Raw genomic sequence first — 23,094 nt, 5'->3', positions numbered from 1 at the left:
GCTGGGTGGGGAGTAGTGTTTATCTGGTGGAAGGCAGGAGGGCTCTGCAGAGGGACCTGAACAGGCTGGAGAGTTGGGCTGATTCCAACAGGATGAGGTTCAACAAAGCCAAGTGCCGGGTCCTGCACTTTGGCCACAACAACCCCCTGCAGTGCTATAGGCTGGGACAGAGTGGCTGGAGAACAGCCAGGCAGGAAGGGAGCTGGGAGTCTGGATTGATAGGAAGCTGAACATGAGCCAGAAGCGTGCCCAGGGGGAAAAGAAGGCCAATGGATCCTGGCCTGGATCAGGAACAGTGTGGCCAACAGGTCCAAGGAAGTGATTCTTCCCCTGTACTCAGTGCTGGTGAGGCCACAACCTGGAGTGCTGTGTCCAGTTCTGGGCCCCTCAGTTCAGGAAGGACATGGAGGGGCTGGAGCAGGTCCAGAGAAGAGCAACGAGGCTGGTGAAGGGACTTGAACACAAGTCCAATGAGGAGAGGCTGAGGGAGCTGGGGTTGTTCAGCCTGGAGAAGAGGAGGCTCAGGGGAGACCTCCTCACTCTCTACAACTCCCTGACAGGAGGCTGTAGCCAGGTGGGGGTTGGTCTCTTCTCCCAGGCAACCAGCAGTAGGACAAGAGGGCACGGTCTTAAGCTCTGCCAGAGGAAGTTTAGGTTGGATATTAGGAAGAAATTCTTTACAGAGAGGGTAGTCAGGCATTGGAATGGGTTGCCTAGGAAAGTGGTGGATTCTCTGTCCCTGGAGATTTTTCAGATGAGGCTGGATGTGGCACTTAGTGTCATGGTCTGGTAACCACGGCAGTGTGGGATCAGGGGTTGAACTTGATGATTTCGGAGGTCTTTCCCAACCCAAGTTGCTTCTATGATTCTATGACTCTACGTTATCCCTCTTCCCCTGCCTCCAGAGGCCACCACCATGCCCAGATCATGGAACCAGCCCCCCTGTGACATCAGCCTCAGGCTGAGGGCACTGCCAGCAACTCCAGTGCTGCAGGCACCTTGTTGGCAGCTGTGCTGGAGGAGACAGGCCCTCACTCCTTGCAGCTGACTTGTGTCGCTGGCAGCGATGATTCTGCTGCGCCTGCTCATCCTGCTGGCCCTGTGTGGGGCCGCCGACGGCACATCGAACACGTGCGGGTAAGTGGCCCCAGGCTCTGGGAGGGAGCCTGGGCAAGTTGTAGGGGCTACCCTGAGGGTGTCTGCTTGTCTCGTGGCTACACCAGAGCTTCCCAAACCCCATGTGGGAGCCTCAGCCCCTTGCCCGCACTCAGACTGCTGGCACAACTCATCTACGGGGCTGAAGCAGACACAGGAGCAGACAGACACACGCCCCCACGGGGTCCCCTGGCCCTGCTGGCCGTGCAACCAGTGCCCTGTGTGGAGGGAAGCAGGCTGCCCTTCAGCCTGAGCAGCATCAAGCCCTCAAGCAGGACAGTAATGACCTTCTGCTTACAGACAGGTCTGCGGGCTCCGGCCTGTGCCCTACAGCACGACGCGCATCGTGGGTGGCGTAAATGTCCCACCAGGAAAAGGGGCCTGGGCTGGGATAGTCAGCATCCAGAGTGCTCGGACAGAAAAATACACTATTCATAACTGTGGAGGGACCATCATCAGACCACAGTGGGTCCTCTCAGCTGCCCACTGCTTCATCAACCGCACAAAGTAAGGAGGACCAGGGAACTGGGATATCCCCAACACCCCAGCCGGTGCTCTGTGCCCAACACCACGTTCTACTCCCATCCCATTTCCTTGCAGCATGCCCAGTGCCTGGGCACCGCGAGCCCAGCTGAGAGACTGCTCAGGGAGAAGGTGGGCTCGTGTCCCTGCTTCCTAGCAGCCTCCAGCTTGGCATTTCTGGAGCCTAAGCCATGCTAGTGCCGTCACCCCCCCCTGTAACTTTGCTTTCCTCTCTGCCTTGGGCAGCAGAAGGCAGGGAACTGGTGGGCTGCCACAGCACATGGCTCTGTTCCCTCTCAGCCCTCTCTCTGTCTGCCTTCCAGTCCCCTCAGCGAGTGGGGCGTGCTGGCCGGGCTCACATCAACTGCTGAGTCGGGGCCTCATGTACAAATACGCCGGATTAAGCAGGTGAAGATGCATGAGCTCTATGATGGCCGTCTGCTTAATGACATCGCCCTGCTGGAACTGGAGCAGCCCTTTGAGTGCACCCCCTCCATTCAGCTTGCTTGTCTGCCTGGTCCCACAGTGACACTGTCGCCTCTGAACTGCTATGTTGCTGGCTGGGGTCGCACTGAGGCAAGAAGTAAGTTTCCCAAAAGGACCTGTGCCCTGAGGGCAAGCTTGGCACACTGGGGAGAGATGGGTGGGGCTTCCTGACAGCAGAGGCCAAAACCAGGGTTGGGCTGCGGGATGTATGCCTCTGGAGAGATGGGACGAGCCTACTTCCCAAAGCTAGACAGCAGTGACACAGCACTCCAATGCGTCTCCAGAGACAGAACCAAGGCCCAGGGAAGGGCTTCACCCCCAGGCAGGCCAGGGGAATGGACAAGGAGCTGCTGGGAGCTCATTCCTTTCTCTGCTCACAGCTGTAGCTTCAAAAGGAAGCATCCTGAAGGAGGCCAAGGTGCTCCTCATCGACACCCAGCTCTGCAACAGCAGCGACTGGTATGGAGGGCTCCTCCAACCCGAAAACCTCTGTGCTGGGTACGAAAAGGGTGGTACGAGCACCTGCCAGGTAGGAGTGTGCTACGAGTCATTCAGCCCCCTGTCAGCACTGCCCAAACACAGTTCCGCGTGTGCGTTGCCTGGCCAGCTGCCCTCCCAGCCCCGAGGCCCCACCACTACTGGGGCTTCCCTCCCCTTCTCCTCCCAAGGGTCCTTGCCCAGTTCCCCCCTTGTCCCAGCTGCCTGGCACTCTTCCCAGAGAGCCTGCCTAGTGCTCTTGGCAGTGCAGAGGTCCAGATGCCAACCCTGGAACATCTGCTCTCCGCACTTCCAGGATCACTGAGCACAGAGGACAGAGAGCCCTACCTTACAGACCTGTAACCTCCTCCCAGCCATGGTTCTGGAGGCCTCAGCACCTGAGCAGAACCTTTCCCTGCCAGGAATCCAGCTCTGCCAGGGGCTGGGAGAGCAAAGGAGCCAGCCCTATGTGCTGACAAGGGCCACCCAACACTCCCTTAATCCTCTCTGCTTTGCTGCAGGGTGACAGCGGGGGGCCTCTCATCTGCAAAGATGGCAAAGCCGACATCTTCTGGGAACTTGGCCTGACCAGCTATGCAATAGGTTGTGCAAGACCCAAAAAGCCTTCAGTTTTTGTCTCCACTCAATACTTCCACAACTGGATCGTGAAACAAATTGGCCAGAGCTCATCTACTCCAGCACCAGTGCAATCCTGTCCATCCCTATGTAAGAAGATGCTGCAATTCTATAATCTGCTGCAGGAGCTCTTGAAGTTCCTAAAGGCAGAATCGGCTTGAGCAGCAGGATGGACAGGCTGTTGCACAGGCTGTAGTGAGCCATAACCATGTCTTTCTGGGACAATGCCTGCTGATCCAAAGGCAGCCTCAGTACCAAAGGCCTCCTCTGTCCTGCCCACGCTCCTCCTCTGCATGCACACAAATGCTGATGTGGACTTAGTTGTTGTTGTTGAAATAAAGTTGCCTGTTTTCACCATTAACCATGTTGGCAGTCCCACTCAGTCTCCTGTGCCCTCGAGGCCAGGCCTCCCTGGGCCGACACCTGCAAAATGAGGCTGCACAGGCAAGCAAAGGGAAAGGGCACAAAAGGGAGCAAAGGGAAAGGGTCCCTCCAAGGGGCTGGAATCGTGCCTGCTCAGAGAGGAGGCCAAGGGTGCAGTGCAGAAGGGAACACAGGTTTAGGGCCTTACAGGTCTTGGGGCCAGCAGCTGGAAATGCACAGTGTCTTAGGCTGCTGACCGGTGGGATGCCTCTGTGTGTGGATGTGTGTACAGCACACCAGGCAACTGGAAACTGGACTCGGGATGTCTGGGCAGGAACCTTCCAGCTCCTTGGTCTTCCTTTAACTTCATCAAAGGAAAGCTCAGAGAACTCTCCTTGGTCATCAAGGAGAGCAACTCATTGGCTGTAATTGAAATGACAGTCCAACAGCCAGGGTCTGCTGTACCTGGGGAAAAAGGGGGAAGCTGTTCAGCAGTCAAATGGAAGCAACGTTGAATACTTATGTGTGTGTGTGTATGTACAGTGCACCAGGGAATAGAAAACTGGACTCTCTCATCACTGCAAGTCTTCAAGGCCAGGTTGGATGGGGCTTTGTGCTACCTGCTCTAGAGGAGAATGTCTCTGTCCATGGCAGATGGGGTTGGAATTAGATGATCTTCTGACTATGACCTCATGTCTTTTTCCTAGATCATATCACACACAGTGGGTGGCACGGGTATCCAGCCAGGGTCCTCATGTGGGATTGTTAGCGTCTGGGATCTCTGGGATCCAGGCACAGGGCATATCTGCCCTATATATATGTCCACTGTCAGTCCACAGTGGGTCCTCACAGCTGCCCACTGCTTCATCAATGCCATGTAAGAAGAGTTAGAGAATGAGGATATCCCCACAGCACCAGCAGCTACCCTGTCCCCAGTGCTGCATGCAACTCCCATCCCATTTCCTTGCATCTTGCCCAGCGCCTGAGAGACTGCTCAGGAGAAGACTGGGCTCATGCCACTGATTCCTTGCTGCTGCTGCCAGTCATCTTCTCCTGCCAGTCTGCCATGACTGGGAGAGAGGGTGGTTAGGCAAGCCCCACACCAGGCAGCACCACCAAGGGACAAAAGACCTCCCCACAGGCTGGTATGCCACCATAGAAAAAGAAGATGGTGGTCGGCTGGGTGGCCAGACACTGAACAATTTAAGTTGTATTACTTTAAATTTAAATTGTATTAAATAGTATTAAAATGTTTAAAATCTAATTTTATTTCATTGTGTAAACTTTATGTTATATCTGTTTAAATTTGAATTGCTATAAGTTGTATATGAGCTATATTAATTTGAATTTTATTAAACTGAATTAAATTTTAACATGTCAGCAACAAAAAGAGGTCTGTATTTTTTGCTCTGAAGCTATTCTACATGCAAATTCTATAAAATCCTGCTGGCTTGATTTTTGCTCGAGCATTCCTGAACTCAGCGATCACTCCATCCTCAGTTGGGAAGAATTTAGCCTCACATTGCCTTCTGTCCAGCTCTGTGCGTTCACTACAGATATTGGCACCATCTACAGTGGAAAAGTGGTGTCTAATACCTTAAGCCTGCAACAACTATAAGTGCAAGAAAGACGGTACTAGAGAAACATGAGAAAGAAAAAAAAGAGTGCAGATGTTGCCCTGTCGTTAAGAATGCAAATCTTTTACTGTCCTCTGGGCCCTAAGGATGATTTTTGTCCCCATTAGATGGTAATTGTTTTTTTGAACTAACTCCAGAAAGCTGGGCAGTAAGGAGTTAATGCATTGCAATGCCTCAAACACCAAGCAGGCAACTTAGAACAGGATGTGCCTGGAAAGGGGGTTTGTATGAAGGTAAGGCAGCACCTTTCTGGGGGCAAATTTCCTGTTCTGGTATATGGTGACTACACAACACTAAGGACAGCTCAAGTGCAGAAGTAGGGTGAAGGAGTGAGCAAGACCAATAGAGGGGAATCAAGACCACCAAAAGACCCTCAAGACCCTCCAGCCCATTTCCAGAAAGGTCCAGAAGACTGTATTGCACATGCTCACTTATTTGCATGAACAGTGAGAAACTTAATCCCAGGATGATGTGTGGGGGAAAACTTATCTATAAAAAGGTACCCCCACAGAGCCTGGGTGGTGCACTCCCAGGACCCTGGACACCCTGTCGGTTGGATCAGTGCTGGACCCAGGAATGGTGATAGTCTTTCCTCTTGCCCAGAAGAACAGACAGGGCTATGTGGACAGAGTGGAGCTGCCCTATCTGTCATAATGCCCAAGAGGGTGTCTCTTATGTGATACATACACGTTAATACAATGGCCACGAATTCTACGTGGTCTGGATCCTGCTTTGGGACAAGAAGAAACCAGAAACTGTGCAGAAGACTGATAGAGTCTGTCAGGTTTTCTCTGCAGGAACAAAAGTATCTGGAGTGTGTCATCACACTCCCTGAAGAATCACCAGAGGGCAGCAGCCAAGCAGAAGGAGCTCTTGGCCTCCTGGATGGAAACAGCTGCCATCGCCCTGCAGGGTCCCCTCCCTCTTCTCCACAGTGGACACTCTCCCCAGCTGAGCAGGGGGCTGCAGGGACTGGGGCCGTGGTTGGCCTCCTGCCCAAGGTCTGGGCACAGCTCTTCCAAAAAAAGGAGCATCTCCTTGACCCTGTGCTGCCCTGGCTGCGCCAGAGGCTGGAGGCAATATTTGGGTCCCGATGGTGGCTGGCAGTGAGAGCAGAGAAGAGCATCTTGTACACCCTGTGCCTCTGGGGTCCAGACGAGGAGGTCATGCTCCAGATGCTGCAGCCTCTCCTTGAGCAATGTACAAAACAGCTGGTTGATGGCATCATCAGCATCATTGTGGGTCAGTGCAGCGAAGAGGCCCAGAGGCTGCTGCACTCCCATGCTGCTGGGGAGGAGGACAACAGCCCTGAGGCCAGCTTCTGCTCCACCAGCTCCCAAGGAGGCACTTCCACTTGGCCCCCAAGCCCTGCCAGCAGCCCTGCAGGCTCCGACATGAAGGACCAACCCAGCACAACAGAAGCTGCCCTCTGTGCCCTCCGAATCATCCACCCATCTGTGCCCATCCCTACAGAGCAGGTGCAGCCCCAGAAGGAGCAGGGGGAGGCAGTGGTGGCAAGTTCCTCTTCCCACAAGAGCAGCTGCAATCCTGGGAACACTCACCTAGAGGGCCCCAACACCCCTGAAAGAGGAGGGCCCCCAGCGTCCAAGAACCCTCTGCAGCACTGCAAGCAGCCATTCCACTGGCAGCGCTAACAGGGCTGCAGCGAGTCTTTAGACAAGAAAAAGGAAATAAATTATTCCCTTCACACAGTCTCTGGGTGCTGCTTTCTCCCTCTTCTGTTGCCTTTCCCCTTCCCCTCGGTCAGCACCAGCCTGCTAGGGAGGCACAGCTGTGGAGGAACACATTCAGCACCGGTAGCTCCGTGTGCAGCTGCAGTGGGAGCTGAAGGTTGAGCTCTGGCTGGGAGCCCGAGGCAACAGGCCAGGAACTGTCGACCCTTTGCTTAACAAAGGGCAAAGGGACCTGTGACCCAGCCAGGTGACCAGACACTGAGACACAGCAGGAGCCAATGACCCCCAGACTTAGGTGTGCTTAGACTGTGAGGGTATAAAAGCCCAGGGGTTGCTTTGTTCGGGGTTCCTCATCAGAGGCTCCAGCTCAGGCTGTTACTTTGTTATTTAGTTACTGCACCAAGATTAAATTATTTTAAGGATTGGGACATCTGAGACACTGCTATGGGAAACCTGGGGTTGGGCTGGTAAGGAAACCTGGCCTGAATGTGTCAGTGTGGGGTGTGTAGCTGCAAAGGGTCTTTGGTCCTAGCTCAGGCTGTGAAAGTATGACTGCCAAAGTGGCCCTTGGATGGACAGGGAAATTTCCCTAACAGCAGTATCCAGGGCTAGATCCAGGTGAGTATGGGCTGTGAAAGGCCTTGCAGGTCTCCTGGAGCAGTCAGCTGGGCAGCAGCCTGACAGGGAGAGTAGCAGGGAGGAGCACATTTCCCAGCTGGACGGCTCCTGGGCCTTACCTCCATTTGGAAATGTTGGCCAGCCCACGGATCAGATTCCTGATCCTCCCCAGAACCCTCTTCTGCACAGCTGTGCTTTCAGATTGGGTCAAGTCCAGCAGCACCTGGGAAGAGAGAAGCTGCAGATGAGCCCTGGGAGCAGACACTTGCTCCAGCGGCAGCAGCTCAACTCCAATCCTGGGCAAGACTTGGACCATCCCTCAAGGCTTCCTCTGACCTTCAGCAAAGTCTTGGAGGGCTCCTGTCCCTGGAGCCCCTCAAAGGCCTGGGACAAAGGCTCTGAGCCAACTCTGTGGCCAGGCAGGTGCCATCCTCTGCAGCCACTGTGCTCCAGAAGAGCTTGGTGCCAGCCTCTGCCTCCTCAGGGGAGGTGGATACCCTCCACACAGCGTGCTCTGCCTGCGTAGCACTGGGCTGGGGGCCACTCACCCAGGAGTGGGCAAACCCTCCCACACAGGGTGAGGAACAGCACTGTGATCCCCACTCTTTGCACAGGCCAGACCTCAAAGCTGTCCTACAGCAATTTGTCGACTCTGGAGGCAGAAGAGCTGAGCACCGTCACCTCCAGCATAGTGTCCATGGTTCTCAGAGTCTGCAAGGAGGATGCAGAGTGGAAGCAGTAATTCTGCTATTCCTTCCACCCCGGGGAACTGACAGGAACTCCCAGTGCTAGGGCAGGATGCCCTTACTGCCTGGGAGAGAGCCAGGGGCAGTCAGTCTGTTGGCTATATATAAATCTACATATATCAAATTCAGTTTAAAAAATTTAATTTATTGCAGATTGCTACAACTGTACTGTCTATATGTAAATATACAAATATCAATATACCTATCTAAATATCCATATACCTACAGCTATATACATCTACAAATATAACTATATACAGGGGTATCCCAGGTAGCCCATTTTCACGGGCTCTCCCTTGCTAGCTTCCTCCCACGCAGAGCAGCCCTTCTGGAAAGGTACAGCAGATGGACATCTAAGAAGCAAAAGGAATACTGAGTCATTACTGGTCCTTGTGAGTGTATGCCTCCCTTGGCACCACACCTAGCAATTGTACTTCTATCAGAATTATAAAATACAGCCTGAAAGACAGGCTCTCACTTGCGAATTTCAAGCCTGCTGTTTAAAGAACAGGAATTCTTCCGAGTTTTCCAAACTTTCACGTTTTGAAGTACCCCAATAAAAGTTGCAGCACTAGCATTGCAAATGGCACCCAGGAGAACTCTGAATAGAGACATTCACCTCTCACAAGCAGAACTCCAGCCTTGTTCTTTCTCTGTACTGACAAAGAGACCTCGGTCCTCTCTTAAATGGTTGAAACCAATGGGCATTGTGAGCTGAGTTATTAACTAGTATTGTTATCTGGGATCTAGAAACTGCCCTTTGAAATAAGCAACAGCTCCTCCAACTCTACCATCAGCTCCTTGGATCGACTATTCCGCTCTCCCCTTTCTGTAAAAGTCAGGCTCAGAGTAGCTGTCTCAGTCATCTCTAAAAACATGCAGACTCTCTTTTTACCAGGGCCCTCTGGCTCGGGGGAATTGTTCCCACAGCTCACGTTGCCAGCTGAAGTTTTCTCTTCTACCGTGACACTCACAGGTTCACTTCCTGAAGGTTCACACTGACCCATGATATTCTCCTTAAAAGAGAAACAAATAGAAAAAAAATATAAACCCAGAGATCACTCCATATTTTCTTGTAATCTCTTTAGGGACACAATAATAACTGTTCTTCTCCCCTCCAAAAAGACACGTAACACAAGGTGAACACTGCTCATTTACATTATACATAGATTGTTTACACTGCATGTAAGAATTACAGTTCTGTACACAGGAAGACCAGGCACAGGTAGAACAAAGGGCAATCACAACTTGCAGGATATCACAAAGTATAAAAAATGGAAAATGCTGTATTCCAACCAAATATTCATAAATTGCATTTTCCACAGAAACCAGAAAGTTAGTAACTCAGTCTAACCATTTCCCTGAACTTTCAACAAAAATCTTTGCCTTCAGTGGCAATCTTCAAAATACTCCATGATTTAAGATCAAAGACAGTATCCTATAACCTAAAAAGCTTGCACTTCATCACCATGAATGCACCTGCATTATGTATTTTTCCCATGAAACTGTGCACCAAAACCTGGCCAACACAGGCTAACATCTCATTCTCAATAACATGGGGTACCTTTTCATTCCCTGCTCTTTTTCAGTCTTGCTTTACAAAGCAAACACTTCACTGTCCATTAAAAGCTTGGTTCAAGAAGCCTTTTCTTCTCAGGAATGCAACAATACTCACAAGCTCTCAGTGCAGACCCCAGCACTGCTATCAAATAGAGTTACCTCCAAAAAGGCAGCCATTTCCGGATTGGATGATAACATCTCCTCCAGCAGCTGACATGCAATATCTAGTCTGACTTCTCCCTGTGACAGAAAATGACAGAGAGAATCTACCTGCCTTCACTTCTTCAAGAACTACAGTGTTCCTGCTGTATATAAAAGCATCACAAAACACAAGATTTTTAAGAGACAGGAAAAGGTTCCTACACTGCAAACGTACATATGGACAACACAACTGCAGGAACACAGTTCCCTGCCAATAATATCTTGTTCTTCTTCAAGTAGTTGTCCACATACACATCCTCCCAAGGGGTGATTTCCAAAAATACCTTTGCCACCACAGAGTAGGTCTGAATGCTACTAAAACATTTCATTGCCATTAGAAGCTGACAGGATACAGTCAGTAATCCAGGGGTCCTTTTTTTTGGTAGAATTCATATAAATTAAACAACATTCTAAGCAGAAAGAAGACAAGAAGAGTTTTTCAAAAGCAGCAAATCCTACCCTAGTGAAAAGATCAGTCCCATTTTAACAACCAGTGTCCATACTGCTGTTTCTTCTGGAGATGCCTCAGAGTTAAAGGGCTCTGGAAGGGTAATTTCTTCTGACAAAGATGAGTCGTATCATGATGTTGAACAGAAACTCATGTATATGTAAAACAGAATCTTACTTCGGAAGAGATCTAACGTGAAGGACTAGACCTTAGTGCCTCATTATCCTCAGACTTTCTAGCTGAGGTAATGATTCATAAAAAGCTTCTTCCACAGATGAATAAATTAGAGAATAGGAAGCCACAGAATCACCTATTATAAGGAAAGTCATAACAGATTAAACGCTGGTGAAAGACTTGGTCTCTCAGCAGCATGAACATCAGAAGTCCCCAAAGGGAATAGCAGAAAGAGATGAGACCCTTTCTGCTGGGTATGAAGTCAAGTCCTAGTGTGGATTCATGGAGATGTGCCAGCCTGAAGATAGCCACAAACTGAGGAGGATGGAGGAAAGGTAAGGAAAGGTAAAAGCTGGAATTCGAGAAATTTTGGTTAAGCAAAGCCTTTTCATTAAAGGCAAGCCACCTTTATAATTTCATGATTTATGTTTAACCACAGTTCATTTCGCATTTTTTTCAGTTGGTTGTTTTTTGTTTGCTTTTTTTTAAATATGAACAAGGTGTTTCACTTTTGCTGAACTGCTTGTCTGTTGCCTTAAGTACCCAGGATTTTAAGCAAGATTCAGGTTACCAAGTCAACAGCCAGGGATGAGCTTATCCCTGACAGAAACAAATCAACCAACCAACTCACACTGCAACTTCTTCAGCCTCTTCTTAGGGGACCTCAGTCTGAAGCTGTTATAACATAGACCATCTTCTTGGGTGCATCACAGGACCTCGTACACCAATAGGAGAAGGTGCCTCCACCAAGATACAATTGACATCTTTTTAGTTTATCTAGAGAAGATGTGACAGACAAGGATCAGAGGGAGGTAGAAATGAAACAATGAACCGTGATAAAACATTGCAGAGTCAGGACTCAGAAGACTTAATAGTTTGCTGGTTCCTGGAGCTCATGAGGAAAAATAATCTCATTTAACAAGACTAGTGAAAGAGAAGGTGAGCATTTCACTTATAAGACCAGCACAGTGTACCCAGGAAGTTAAATGTCACCACACCTTTTCAGGGACTGCAAGGACTAAACCAAAAACTTTGCAATGATTTGCTGTCTCAAACACTGATCTCAGCTGTCTGAGAGACAAGTTCTTTGATTGTGACTTCCCATCACTCAGACTGATCTTAAAGTCCTGGATGAAAAAGCAGCTCATGGTGAAAATGAGAGGACAAAGATGCGGTGTGTGAAAAAGAAATATTAGAGTATCAATGGCCTTACTGGACATTGGCTATTTCTATCCTTACATGTTATTGTGGTCATAACCCAGTCCTCTTGGATATGCTTGTATCTAAAAAAAAATCATGAACACAAGACAACGGTTGATATTTGCAAGACAGGAAACTGGATGATCACGCTTGGGTAAGGGATCAAGCCTTTTTTTAACACAAGTAAGTATAAATTGCTTTGCTTGTCCTCTGTGAGAGAAAAAACCCCAAAGGATATACATTATGCTGTAGTAGAAAAGGAAGCCTACTTCCAATCCTTTGCCATTTGATAAGCCAGGCCCTCCAAATAAAGTGTGGTTTCCACTAGAATCATATAAATCATTTACAGTAAATACTGTAGTTCTCTTGAATACGACATCTCTGAGGTGGAGCCAATTCCAAAGATTATCATAGTTTTTCTCAGTCTGCAATTGAAACTCAGGGCTCCCAGAGTCTTTTCAGAATATTAAAGACTCTCTTTTTGTCCAGGCAAAGAAATTCTTCAAGGACAAACATAGACTAGTTAACTAAGACAAATTCTGGTGGAGTCAAGACAAAAAACTTCTGAAGAAAAAACCACTCCACTGATGAGGACACACACTATGCTGTTGCCCTGAAACCTCACTTGAATGACAAAATTACTCTTTCCCTCTTCAGTGCTTCTTTGAATAGATATTTGTAAACCCCAATATTTTCACCTTCTCGAGGAGATCCACATTTAAATTTAGTTCCTTCATTACAGAAGGCTATAAGCCTACACTTCATTCATACAGTCTTCTCCACTTTCCCTGGATGTCAGGATGCTCCACTCACCTGGAAATCACTGCCACTGGTGTTGGTCAAAGCTGCAGAACCAGCAGTGCCAGTCACAGGATTGCGGACTGAACAATTCTGCAGTGTGGCTGCAAGAATTCAAACACAGTCATCAGGCTTACAGAAGCTGTGTTTGGTGTGCAGTGTTTGGTATACTTCCTTTGATTGAACATTTCAGGAATCGCACAGAGGACTAAATTCCAGAAATGTATTCTTACCTCCCAAGTGATCTGAAGACTGGTTTCTTCATCTTAAAAAACATGTATTCTAATTGATGTGTACAGATATTAAAAATATGGATTGTAAATTTTATATACAAACACATAGAAACTTCATAATCACAGTCCTTTGTATCTTCCCAAAGATTTTCAAAAGAAATAACTTGTCTATTTAGCTCTCACCTACCCATTCAGTCCTCTTGAAAAACTGTCTAGCTTGCAATTCCTTTGCAGGAAACAGCTGATAGAAAGTTTACTTCCAGGTGTTTTCCTCTTTGCACAAAACTGACAGGATGCTACAGCTGACCCTGCACACGACCAGCCTATCATCTCACACAGACTCAGTGAGAGCTTGCTACAAGCATCCCTACAGCTGGGCAACGAGCAGTATGTCTCATCTGGCAGGGCTGGGCCAGCTCCACAGGGAGCAGGACAGGGTATTCTCAGTGCAGCACACACAGAGACTATACTGTAGCCTACAGGCAGACTGGGGCACACATGAACCATGTTCGCTGTGCTTACTGGTAGCCTTCCTGAAGAACAGTCCTTGTCCTATACTGGGTGAACTGAGCTGAGCAGCCACCAGCAAGGACAGGTAACCTTCCCCCATCAGGGGAGTGCCAATTTTCAAATCTCACGCCACCCTCAAACCCATCATAGTCCCACATGGACCACTGCATCTCACCAATCTTGCTGGCCTTGCCAAGGGTCGAGGGTGACTGCGGCAGGTCCCCGTTCACTGCTGTGCCCAACTGTTGCTGGAAGTGGCTGGGTGGGTGGCTGGGCGCCTCCATGCCAGCTTCCAGCTTCTCTGTGTGGGCCCTCATCAGGCTCTTGAGGTTTACAAGGATTTTGTGGTGGTCATGGTAACGGTCAGGGCATGGCCCAGCAGAGCTGCAGCCATCATCACCTGCCAGGGCTGGCCCAGGCCTGGGCCTCACTACCTTCCTCCCACGCAGAGCAGCCCTTCTGGAAAGGTACAGCAGATGGACATCTAAGAAGCAAAAGGAATACTGAGTCATTACTGGTCCTTGTGAGTGTATGCCTCCCTTGGCACCACACCTAGCAATTGTACTTCTATCAGAATTATAAAATACAGCCTGAAAGACAGGCTCTCACTTGCGAATTTCAAGCCTGCTGTTTAAAGAACAGGAATTCTTCCGAGTTTTCCAAACTTTCACGTTTTGAAGTACCCCAATAAAAGTTGCAGCACTAGCATTGCAAATGGCACCCAGGAGAACTCTGAATAGAGACATTCACCTCTCACAAGCAGAACTCCAGCCTTGTTCTTTCTCTGTACTGACAAAGAGACCTCAGTCCTCTCTTAAATGGTTGAAACCAATGGGCATTGTGAGCTGAGTTATTAACTAGTATTGTTATCTGGGATCTAGAAACTGCCCTTTGAAATAAGCAACAGCTCCTCCAACTCTACCATCAGCTCTTGGATCGACTATTCCGCTCTCCCCTTTCTGTAAAAGTCAGGCTCAGAGTAGCTGTCTCAGTCATCTCTAAAAACATGCAGACTCTCTTTTTACCAGGGCCCTCTGGCTCGGGGGAATTGTTCCCACAGCTCACGTTGCCAGCTGAAGTTTTCTCTTCTACCGTGACACTCACAGGTTCACTTCCTGAAGGCTCACACTGACCCATGATATTCTCCTTAAAAGAGAAACAAATAGAAAAAAAATATAAACCCAGAGATCACTCCATATTTTCTTGTAATCTCTTTAGGGACACAATAATAACTGTTCTTCTCCCCTCCAAAAAGACACGTAACACAAGGTGAACACTGCTCAGGTGGTTTACATGGTAAGTGTTTTAAATTCAGAAGGTTGCCAAATTGAAACTCAGGCTCTTACAAAGTGTCCTATTAATCAAAACATGAAATCAGAAAACTAGAATACACCAAGTGAGAGTACATCTCCTCACAGTCTGAATTGCGCCCTCGCTTACTACACTTTCTATAAGGAACAAGCCAGGAAAAATCCAGGTGCCCTCTTAGTTACCAACACATGTATTGTTAACAAGAGATCTCGCTCAAACCACTGCAAAGGGCTGTGTGGTGCAAAACTGTACACATGAGCCACATATATCTGGCTGGGAACCTCAGCTCACCCCATTCATTTGCTAAGTCATTAAATTCTAATATGTTGCTTGCTTTTTGGAGCCCTCTGCTACCACTCTGTATATATTTTGCAGGCAACCATTTACTGAATGGGTATGTTTCCGTGATCATGACACAAATCCGTAGGGTCAAAAAAATCCCAGAAAGCCAGACAACATAGCTAGGTTTTTATTCCACTGAGGAAATTAAGGGCCAAAGTTAAGTACCTAGAATTTACTTTTAGCCATAAAGATATTCTCACTATGACCTGTTCAAGAATATCTCTTCTGTGAACAGCCTATCCAACAGTATCCTAAAGATGGGTGATTGTGCATGGCCTGCAGTGTTTCATTCTATTAAGGAAAAGAAAATTTTTGAAAACTGGTAGGTGTGAGTTTACAGAAGACAAAAGAGCATCAAACTGGGTAATAAGACATGGGTAATTCCAAAAAATCACACTTCCCACCTTAAGTCTGACCTTACTCAACCTTAGATACTTCAAAAGGCAATGCCTGTGCATATTAATAGAAATACAGAGACATTATTGGGCAAAGCTGTATTGTAATACGCAAAAAGACCTGTGCCAATACAGAAACAGAACTCTCCAGGAAAGTCTGAGAAGATGCAAGAGTTAGAGAAAGAACATTTCTAATAAAAAGAGGGAATCTTTCAAACAAAAGGCCTAATAATCCCCAAATTGCTCTTAAACACAGAATAAGCTCCAAGTCTTTAACCACTTCACATCCAGGACCAACATCATCCTTCTCAGTAATTACACAAGTGATGAGGCCTTAAAACCAAAACACCTGCTCCCCAACACCTCCATAGCTCACACACTTAATCCCTCTGTTCCTAACAAGGAAGTCTAGACCCCAACTGCCAAAGGCCTTCAACAATGGAAAAGATACACTTCTCAAAGTGCAGTTCAAAAGCTCTCAAAACTGCCAGAGTTCAATGCGCAGGCAAGACAATACACCGAGTAAGCATTAAGGAAGGAATCCTGCCACCTCCATATGCAGTAGCAAAAGGAGGTACTCTTCCGTACACAGCACTGAGCAGAAGAGTCCAGCCCAGGCTGGAGCTTTGCAGGAATTGGAATATACAGCTTTGATTGGAATATACAGCTCTTTCTGGAGAGACACCCAAAAGGAAGATGACTAATCTTCGTAACATGGAGACCAATAGTAGGAAGTTTGCATCAGCTAGATCTCCAAGCTAGAAAGTTTATTGAAGGCAACAAGATACTGAGAGAACAACCAAACTGTAGCTTCAGCACATATACCAACATGGCATTTTGAGCACCCACATGCAAGGTAGATCTTGTGCAGCAGCAACAGATGCTGAGAACCTCTTGCTTTTCCTTTGTGTTGAAAACCAAAAGGAGAGCCCGCATTTGGTGCCACAAGAGAGTGACCTCTCCCACGCCCCTCACTGCACATGAGACTTACAGTTTTGTACACAGGGAGGACCAGGCACAGGTAGAGCAAAAGACAGTCACAACCTGCAGGATACCACAAACAACTGAAGATGCTTTATACCAACCAAATGTTCATAAACTGTATTTTCCACAGAAAACAGAAAGTTGGTAACTCAATCTAACCATTTCCCTGAATTTTCAACAAAAAGCCTTTCCCTGAATTTTCAACCAAAATCCTTGGCAAAAATACTCTCTGATTTAAGATCGAAGACAGTATGTTATAACCCAAAAAGCTTGTACTTCATCATCACGAATGCACCAGCACTATGTATTTTTCCTCTGAAAATAAGCAGCCAAACTTGGCCAACACAGGTTAACACATCTCATGCTCATTAACATGGGATACTTTTGATTCCCTCTTCTTTTTAAAATATTGATTTAGCAAGCAAACCCCTAATTAAAGATGCCTTTACTTCTCAGGCATGTGACAACACTGAAAGCCCCTCCGTGCAGACCCCCAGCCATCGCTATGCCGAAGTCACCTCCAAAAACGCAGCCAGTTCAGGGTGGGACGAAGCAAGCATCTCCTCGAGGGCCTGAAACACAGCCTCGAGATCAGCTGGGTCGGGGCTGGCGGCGGCGGGCGGCGGGGGCGGCTCCTCCATCGCCCGCCGTCGCCGACAGTCGCGACACACGGGGGCGCGCGCGGCCGCACAACGCCCGAACGCCAACGGCCGAGGCGCGAGGGCCGCGCCGGCCCCGCCCCGCGGCGCGCGGCAAGAGGGGGGCGCTGCGCTCCGCCCGCCGGCCCTCAGTTGGTGCCGCCGGCCCTCAGTGGGCGGTGGTGCCGTCCCTCAAGGCGCTCCGCCCGTCGGCCCTTAGTACGTCGTGGTACCGTCCGTCGGGGCGGTCTGCCCGCCGTCCCTTAGCGCCCGGTGTCGCCGTCCGTCCGTCGGTGCCGCCGTCCCTCAGCCCCCGGTGCCGCCGTCCCTCGTCGCTCACTGCCACCGTCCCTCAGACTCATGCAGTCTCCATGACTTTACTTTGACCCATTGGTTTTCTAATCCCATTTTCTCCCTGAGGCTGTCTGTAAACTGGGAATATCGTCACTGTAAACTGAGAATATCGTCATTGGGAATATCTCATGTCAGACGGTGTTGCCAAGGCAAAGGTTATGAAGCAGCAGCCTGCCACGACGCTAAATAAGGATATGGCACGGCCTATAATGCGTGCTGGTGCACAGTGTATCATCACACATAACACAGTCTGAGTTCCCTTTCCCTTTCCCTTTCCCTTTCCCTTTTCCTTTCCCTTTCCCTTTCCCTTTCCCTTCCCTTCCAGTTGAGGAATAATTCAGGCTAGAAGGCAGATCAGGAGATCTTCTGCTTCCTGCTCAAAGCAGAGACATTCATCTGCACAGACCACATTGCCCGGGACTTTAGGCAGTTGAGGCTTGAGATCCTCCAAGACAGCACAACCTCTCAGGGCCCTCACTCTTGTCCTTGTGGGGAAAAAGCTTTTCCTTACTTCCAACCCAAGCCTCTCTAGTTTCAGCTGATGCCACTTTATCATCTCCTGCCAGGCAGCTCCATGAGGAGCCTGGCCTCTGCCTCTCGATCCCATCCCTATAGCCTCAAGGTGCTTTTAAATGTCCTACAGCTGTCTCAGCTCCAGACTGAACCAGGCCTGGACCCACAGCCTCACCTCACAGCGTGAGTGCTCCAGCCCCACTGTCTTGGTGGCCTCCCCTGAACTTGTTCTGTTTTCCCAATGTCTGTCCTGACTTGTGGGTCAGGACCTGGATGTGAGTCCCTGGATAGAAGACCCATTTGTGGTCTGACAAGTGCTGAGCTGGAAGGGATAATCTCTGCTCTCAGTCTGGCTGTTCATCCTTGCTGAATTTAATGGGATCTTTTTTTAATTCATTCCTCTCCTCTATTCTGGTCCCCGAAGATGGCAGCCTGCTCTTGCACATATTGACTGACCCCTCCTCCTCTTCCCCAGTTTAGCAAACCTCACATGGCTCTCCTTTGCTTTTCCTATGGCCCACTAGGTAAACAGAAGACATCCCAGGACAGGCTCCTATTGTACCCCACATGTCGCCAGACATTTCCTTCATTGTTTTACTGTCAGAACCTCATGCTTGGCATAAGCATTTGCCCTGTACCTTTGAAAGTAATGCATTTTCCCTTCCTGAAGGAGGGAAGGTTTAAATAAAAAGCCATAAGGTTTAAATAATTGGATTTGCGCTTGGGTTTTCAGTTTATGGTTGGACTTGATCTTAAGGGTCTTTTCCAACTAAAATGATTCTATGATTCTATATTGTCATATTCTGGAGTGAGGAATATCAACTGCTTCATTCAGTGTGATTCAAGTAGGTCTTGCCTTTGTGCCGTGTTATAAAGCACACATATACAAGTCCATTGTCTGTCTAGTGAATGCAGCCACAATTCTGCACATTATTTTAGGATGTGTTTGACAGAAAACATCTCAATGCTTGCTCCATTGATTTTTCTGCTGTTGGCTGCAGCTTCTATTGCTCTCTTAGTATCAAAAAGTCCTTGCAGATGGGCATTTGATTTAACTGACTTTCTTGTATTTCCTTGTGATGAATATTCACAGCAGGAAACACTGGGCCTGGTATCTGTTGTTTAGACATTCATATGTTAGAAAAGGGCACGCTGAGAGAGTTTCTGTTGCATGCAAAATTGCATGTGATGCAGAAAATTAGGAGTCATTTACTAATTAACAAGAAGTAAAGTAATATTTCATTAAGCATAGCTAGAACAGCACCAGAGAAGAGAAGAGAACCAAGGTACATTTATTTATTTGGAATTTTTATTCTGTAATATTCTGTATCACTTTTATATATGAGAGAAGGATAGTACCAGCAAGTAATAGGGAAAAATATCTTTTTCACTTCTTATTACAGATGAACTAGTTGTCAGGAGTTTTCTCAGGAAACATCCTACAGACATTCTTCCATGCTTGATGTTGGATTACAGTTTGCTGCTAGGGAATAAGGAAAACTAATCCAGAGATCCTAGACAGAGCTTACAGATATTTTCTCCCCAACATTTTTTACTTGCTTTCCCTTCCCTAAGCTACTAAAAAAATAACAAGATGTGGTTTAAATTAGGTCTTCTGTCAGTTTCTGACAAAATACATATATACTGAGGATATGAGAGCCTGGAGGACAGATTATATATCTCCTGCTAGTCTGATGGGGCAAGTGGTGAGTGGTATCTCGATCTATTTGTGTTAACCACTTCCAACATGTTGGTTGCCAGCGGCAGCAAGTCCATTTGTGTTAAGGAACAGATACTACAAGGCTCAAAGAGGAACTGCAATGTTTTGTTAGCATGAACCAGTGACTCTGCTTTATTTTATCAGAAACTCTGATTATTTGCATTATCAGAGGTCAGATGCAAAATTTATATCGTTCTATTTTGGCTATTGCAATGCAAATGACCGTGAAAGTGGCAAGATCGCTAAAAAAAAGGTCTGCCTGCGTTTTGACAATCAGCACCTAATTCACATAACCATTTGCAGTTATTTTCAGCTTGGACAATACCTCTGTGCATGTGGGGGGGGGGGGGGGGGGTGCACAGAAACTCCAAGAAAACATTTCCCTCTCGTTATCTTGGAGCAAGGAGTTTGTTCGCATTCCTTGTACATTCCTACAGAGCCATGGAATCCAAAGCACATTTAAGCCTTTTTTGATTCCAACAATCCATTTTATATATTTAACTCGCTAAATCATTGCTTCAATGCACCCTCTTTGTCACATGCTACTGATTTTACTGCTACCATTGCTGCTTTCTCAAGTGACCAATCTTGCTTCACAGGCTGGGGTGTCGAAAATCAATTCCAGCACCTCTAACAGGGAATTAATTTGTCATGACTTCAGTAAACTGTCTTAGTTGTATATGGCATTGATTCCCTTCACCAGATCAAAGGTGTGGGGCCTTAGAATGCTCTTATGAAGGAAAAAGAGAAAGTGGTAAAGAATATTTTCTTTGTGATACACTGCAGCTGTCTCTTTTACATTTAAGTTTGCCCGTATGCAAGGGCAACTCTTTTGGAGCCTGTTAAAGCTCCAACATGAAAATGCTGTTGCTGCACTAGGCTTTTACCTGATCATTTTGAACTGTCTGATTTAAAATTGCACACATAATGTCATGTTTTAACTTAAATGGTAAGTGGAAGTATTTTACTTCTAATTTATTTTTCAGTGGAATAAAAAATATTACTGATCAACCAATACAGTTTCAGGAGCACAAAAATGATTTGCAAAAGGAACCTTAGGTCCACTAGAGCAAATCTATTAGAAAAGTATCTGAGTGAGTAAACAAAATTAAATAATTTTGAGTCGTGTTAGATCAGTCATTAATGACAGGTTCTCCCCATGAAGAGTTCAGTTGACTCCACTTATTTCAGTGGTGTCAGATTAATGAATTTTGAGGAGGGTATGAATAAGAACCAGTGAGTTGGGCAAACAAAACTGATAAAGTATTTAAATAATGCAGCCCTCTACCATCTGTGAAATTTTCCTGTTGTGTATCTAGGTATTAGCACAAGTGTTCATTTGCCTCAAGTCTAATCACAGCTTTACTACTTTCCTGAAATACTGCTTATTTTCTTTCATGATAACATGCAACTGAGATGTTATTGTATGATTTTTATACTTTTTCCTTTTAGACCTAGCCATTGGATCTCTGTCTTGATTATATATACAACTCTGATGTTGTATATATATAGCTCTAATGTCTGTCTGTCCGTCTGCCTGTCCATCTATCTGCCTACCTACCCACCTACTCACCTACCTATCTACCCAACTATCCATGTTTTTGAGAAGAGCTTTTGTAGTAAGCACTCCCCTTTACACTAATTTTCAGATATAAAAGCAAGCATGCATTTACTGAAAAACACCTCCCTAGCGCTAATTTTTACTGCCCACCTGGCCCAGTTGAATCATGAGCTGAAAGAATTCCCACCCAACTCTCTGGGTCTTTGATTCATCATGGGTGACAAGATAAAGTGGAAAGTGGAGGCGTGAAGGGAATGCAGGGGCAAATGTTCCATTGAGACATCACTGGGTGGTGGTGAAGGATGACATCACTGAGTGGTGGATTGTGACATCACATCCCTCACTGCTAATATTTGGGCACCAGCAGAGCCAGTCTAGCTCAAGCCTGGACTTCAGCTAAGCGTGCCTGCACATGGGAGCAACTCCTGGTCCTCAGCTCTCCCCCACCTGCTACAGCAACTAGATATGGCCACAGGGACGAACTGGAGCTGCCCCATCTGTCACAAAACTCGGAATGATGTGGCTTCTGCTCTACCTTGCCATGATCAGTTCTGCCTGAGCTGCATCCTGCGGTGGGCAAAAACAAATCCAGGGTGCCCACTCTGCAGCAAACCTATAGAGATTGTCAGGTTTTCTGAGCGGAGTGAACGGGACTATCTACAGTTTGCCATCACAGCTCCAGAAGAGACAAGAGAGAACAGTAGCCAGGCAGGGAGTGCTCCTTTCCACCTGGCTGAAAACAGCTCCGATGACCCCATGGTGTCCCCTCTGTCTTCTCCAGAGGGGACATTTTCCCCATCTGAGCAGAGGTCTGCAGGGCCAGAGTTCATGGGTGGCCTTCTGCCTGAGGTCTGGGCAGAACTTTTCCAAAGGCAACAGCAACTGCTGGACCCTGTGCTGCCCTGGTTGCGCCGGAGGCTGGCAGCAGTCTATCAGAACCAGTGGTGGCGAGTAGAGGCTGCAGAGGGCTCCATCCTGCATGGCCTCTGTGTCTGCGGTCCAGATGCAGAAGTCTTGGTCGAGGTGCTGGAACCTCTCTTCAATGGGCACACAACATCGCTTGTCCATGGCATCATTGATGTCATTTCAGGCCAGTGCAGTGAGGAGGCCCAGAGGCTACTGTGCTTCTATCATGCCAGCATCACCTCCAGCAGCTCCAGCTACACTAGCTCCCAGGAGGTGATTCTGGCCAGTGGCCCCACAGGCTCTGATGTGGAGGAGGAAGCTGTTACATCAGAGACCAGCCTTCAGGGGAGTCCCAGCTGCCCCCCTTCTATGTCCATGTTCTCAGAGCAGGACCAGCCCCAGGAGGAGCCAGGGCAGGTGGTGGTGGTGCCAGGTCCATCTAGTCAGGGCTTCAGCCCCTCTGCTCCTGGCCAGGGCAGGAAACATTCACCTAGAAAGCCCCGGCGTGGCCGAAAAAAGAGAGCTTCCAGCCTCCGGAATTCTTCCCAGCCCACCAAGAGGCCCCCCCAGCAGCGGCACTAACGGGGCTCCAGGAACTCCTTAGCCAAGAAAAAAGAAATAAATTGCTATTTCCCTGGCAAAGTCTCTGAGTGTTGCTTTCTCCCCCTTCTGGTGCCTTTCCCTGACCTTCATGCCCCACCATCAGCCAAGGGCCCCCAGGGCCATTCCAGCAGCACCTTCTCACACAGGAAATCCTACTGCAGCTGTGGTGATGGAAGAGCTTCTGAACAAGCATCAAGGTGATGTTTCCTGAGGCATTGTGAGTGAAAGACTGATCAGGCATTTGTCACGAGAAAAGGAAAAAAATCCAATCGTGCCTAACAGTGGAATGACTACACCAGTGGATAAGGG

General features: G+C 47.9%; 3 protein-coding genes across 3 annotated transcripts; 2 read left to right on the top strand and 1 right to left on the bottom strand.

The window, feature by feature from the left end:
* Positions 1-862: 862 nt before the first annotated feature.
* LOC114000678 (acrosin-like) lies at positions 863-3,637 on the top strand. The gene is made up of 5 exons (XM_039380929.1): positions 863-1,137; positions 1,456-1,662; positions 2,001-2,260; positions 2,544-2,692; positions 3,162-3,637. The coding sequence occupies exons 1-5, from the start codon at positions 1,067-1,069 to the stop codon at positions 3,435-3,437; spliced, it is 963 nt and encodes a 320-aa protein (XP_039236863.1). The 5' UTR covers positions 863-1,066; the 3' UTR covers positions 3,438-3,637.
* Positions 3,638-8,458: 4,821 nt separating this feature from the next.
* Positions 8,459-17,131, bottom strand: LOC113983399. The gene is made up of 7 exons (XM_027712467.2): positions 17,009-17,131; positions 14,484-14,604; positions 13,634-13,942; positions 12,731-12,819; positions 10,054-10,134; positions 9,230-9,350; positions 8,459-8,687 (listed from the first exon to the last, which is right to left on the bottom strand). Exons 1-7 carry the CDS (start codon positions 17,129-17,131, stop codon positions 8,617-8,619), a joined length of 915 nt encoding a protein of 304 aa, XP_027568268.1. The 3' UTR covers positions 8,459-8,616.
* A 4,290-nt stretch (positions 17,132-21,421) lies between these two features.
* LOC113983400 (E3 ubiquitin-protein ligase Topors-like) lies at positions 21,422-22,824 on the top strand. The gene has a single exon (XM_027712475.2). It carries the CDS (start codon positions 21,742-21,744, stop codon positions 22,762-22,764), a length of 1,023 nt encoding a protein of 340 aa, XP_027568276.1. The 5' UTR covers positions 21,422-21,741; the 3' UTR covers positions 22,765-22,824.
* Positions 22,825-23,094: the final 270 nt, after the last annotated feature.

The sequence above is a fragment of the Pipra filicauda genome, unplaced genomic scaffold, assembly GCF_003945595.2.
Source record: "Pipra filicauda isolate LSUMZ 115617 unplaced genomic scaffold, ASM394559v2 scaffold208_size1342795_pilon, whole genome shotgun sequence".
NCBI lineage: Eukaryota > Metazoa > Chordata > Aves > Passeriformes > Pipridae > Pipra > Pipra filicauda.
The sequence above is the reverse complement of the archived record's forward strand: the minus strand, read 5'-3'. Positions and strand labels throughout refer to the sequence as shown.

What these genes read in the sequence shown, in the direction of transcription:
- LOC114000678 (XM_039380929.1), top strand. Translation starts at nt 1,067, where the DNA reads ATGATTCTGCTGCGCCTGCTCATCCTGCTGGCCCTGTGTGGGGCCGCC. An exon ending in GGGTCGCACTGAGGCAAGAA is followed by an intron (nt 2,261 to 2,543) that starts GTAAGTTTCCCA and finishes CTCTGCTCACAG; the next exon opens with CTGTAGCTTCAAAAGGAAGC. An exon ending in GTGGTACGAGCACCTGCCAG is followed by an intron (nt 2,693 to 3,161) that starts GTAGGAGTGTGC and finishes GCTTTGCTGCAG; the next exon opens with GGTGACAGCGGGGGGCCTCT.
- LOC113983400 (XM_027712475.2), top strand. Translation starts at nt 21,742, where the DNA reads ATGGCCACAGGGACGAACTGGAGCTGCCCCATCTGTCACAAAACTCGG.
- LOC113983399 (XM_027712467.2), bottom strand. Translation starts at nt 17,131, where the DNA reads ATGGAGGAGCCGCCCCCGCCGCCCGCCGCCGCCAGCCCCGACCCAGCT. An exon ending in AACTGGCTGCGTTTTTGGAG is followed by an intron (nt 14,605 to 17,008) that starts GTGACTTCGGCA and finishes TTCTCTTTTAAG; the next exon opens with GAGAATATCATGGGTCAGTG. An exon ending in CCCCGAGCCAGAGGGCCCTG is followed by an intron (nt 13,943 to 14,483) that starts GTAAAAAGAGAG and finishes TTTGCTTCTTAG; the next exon opens with ATGTCCATCTGCTGTACCTT.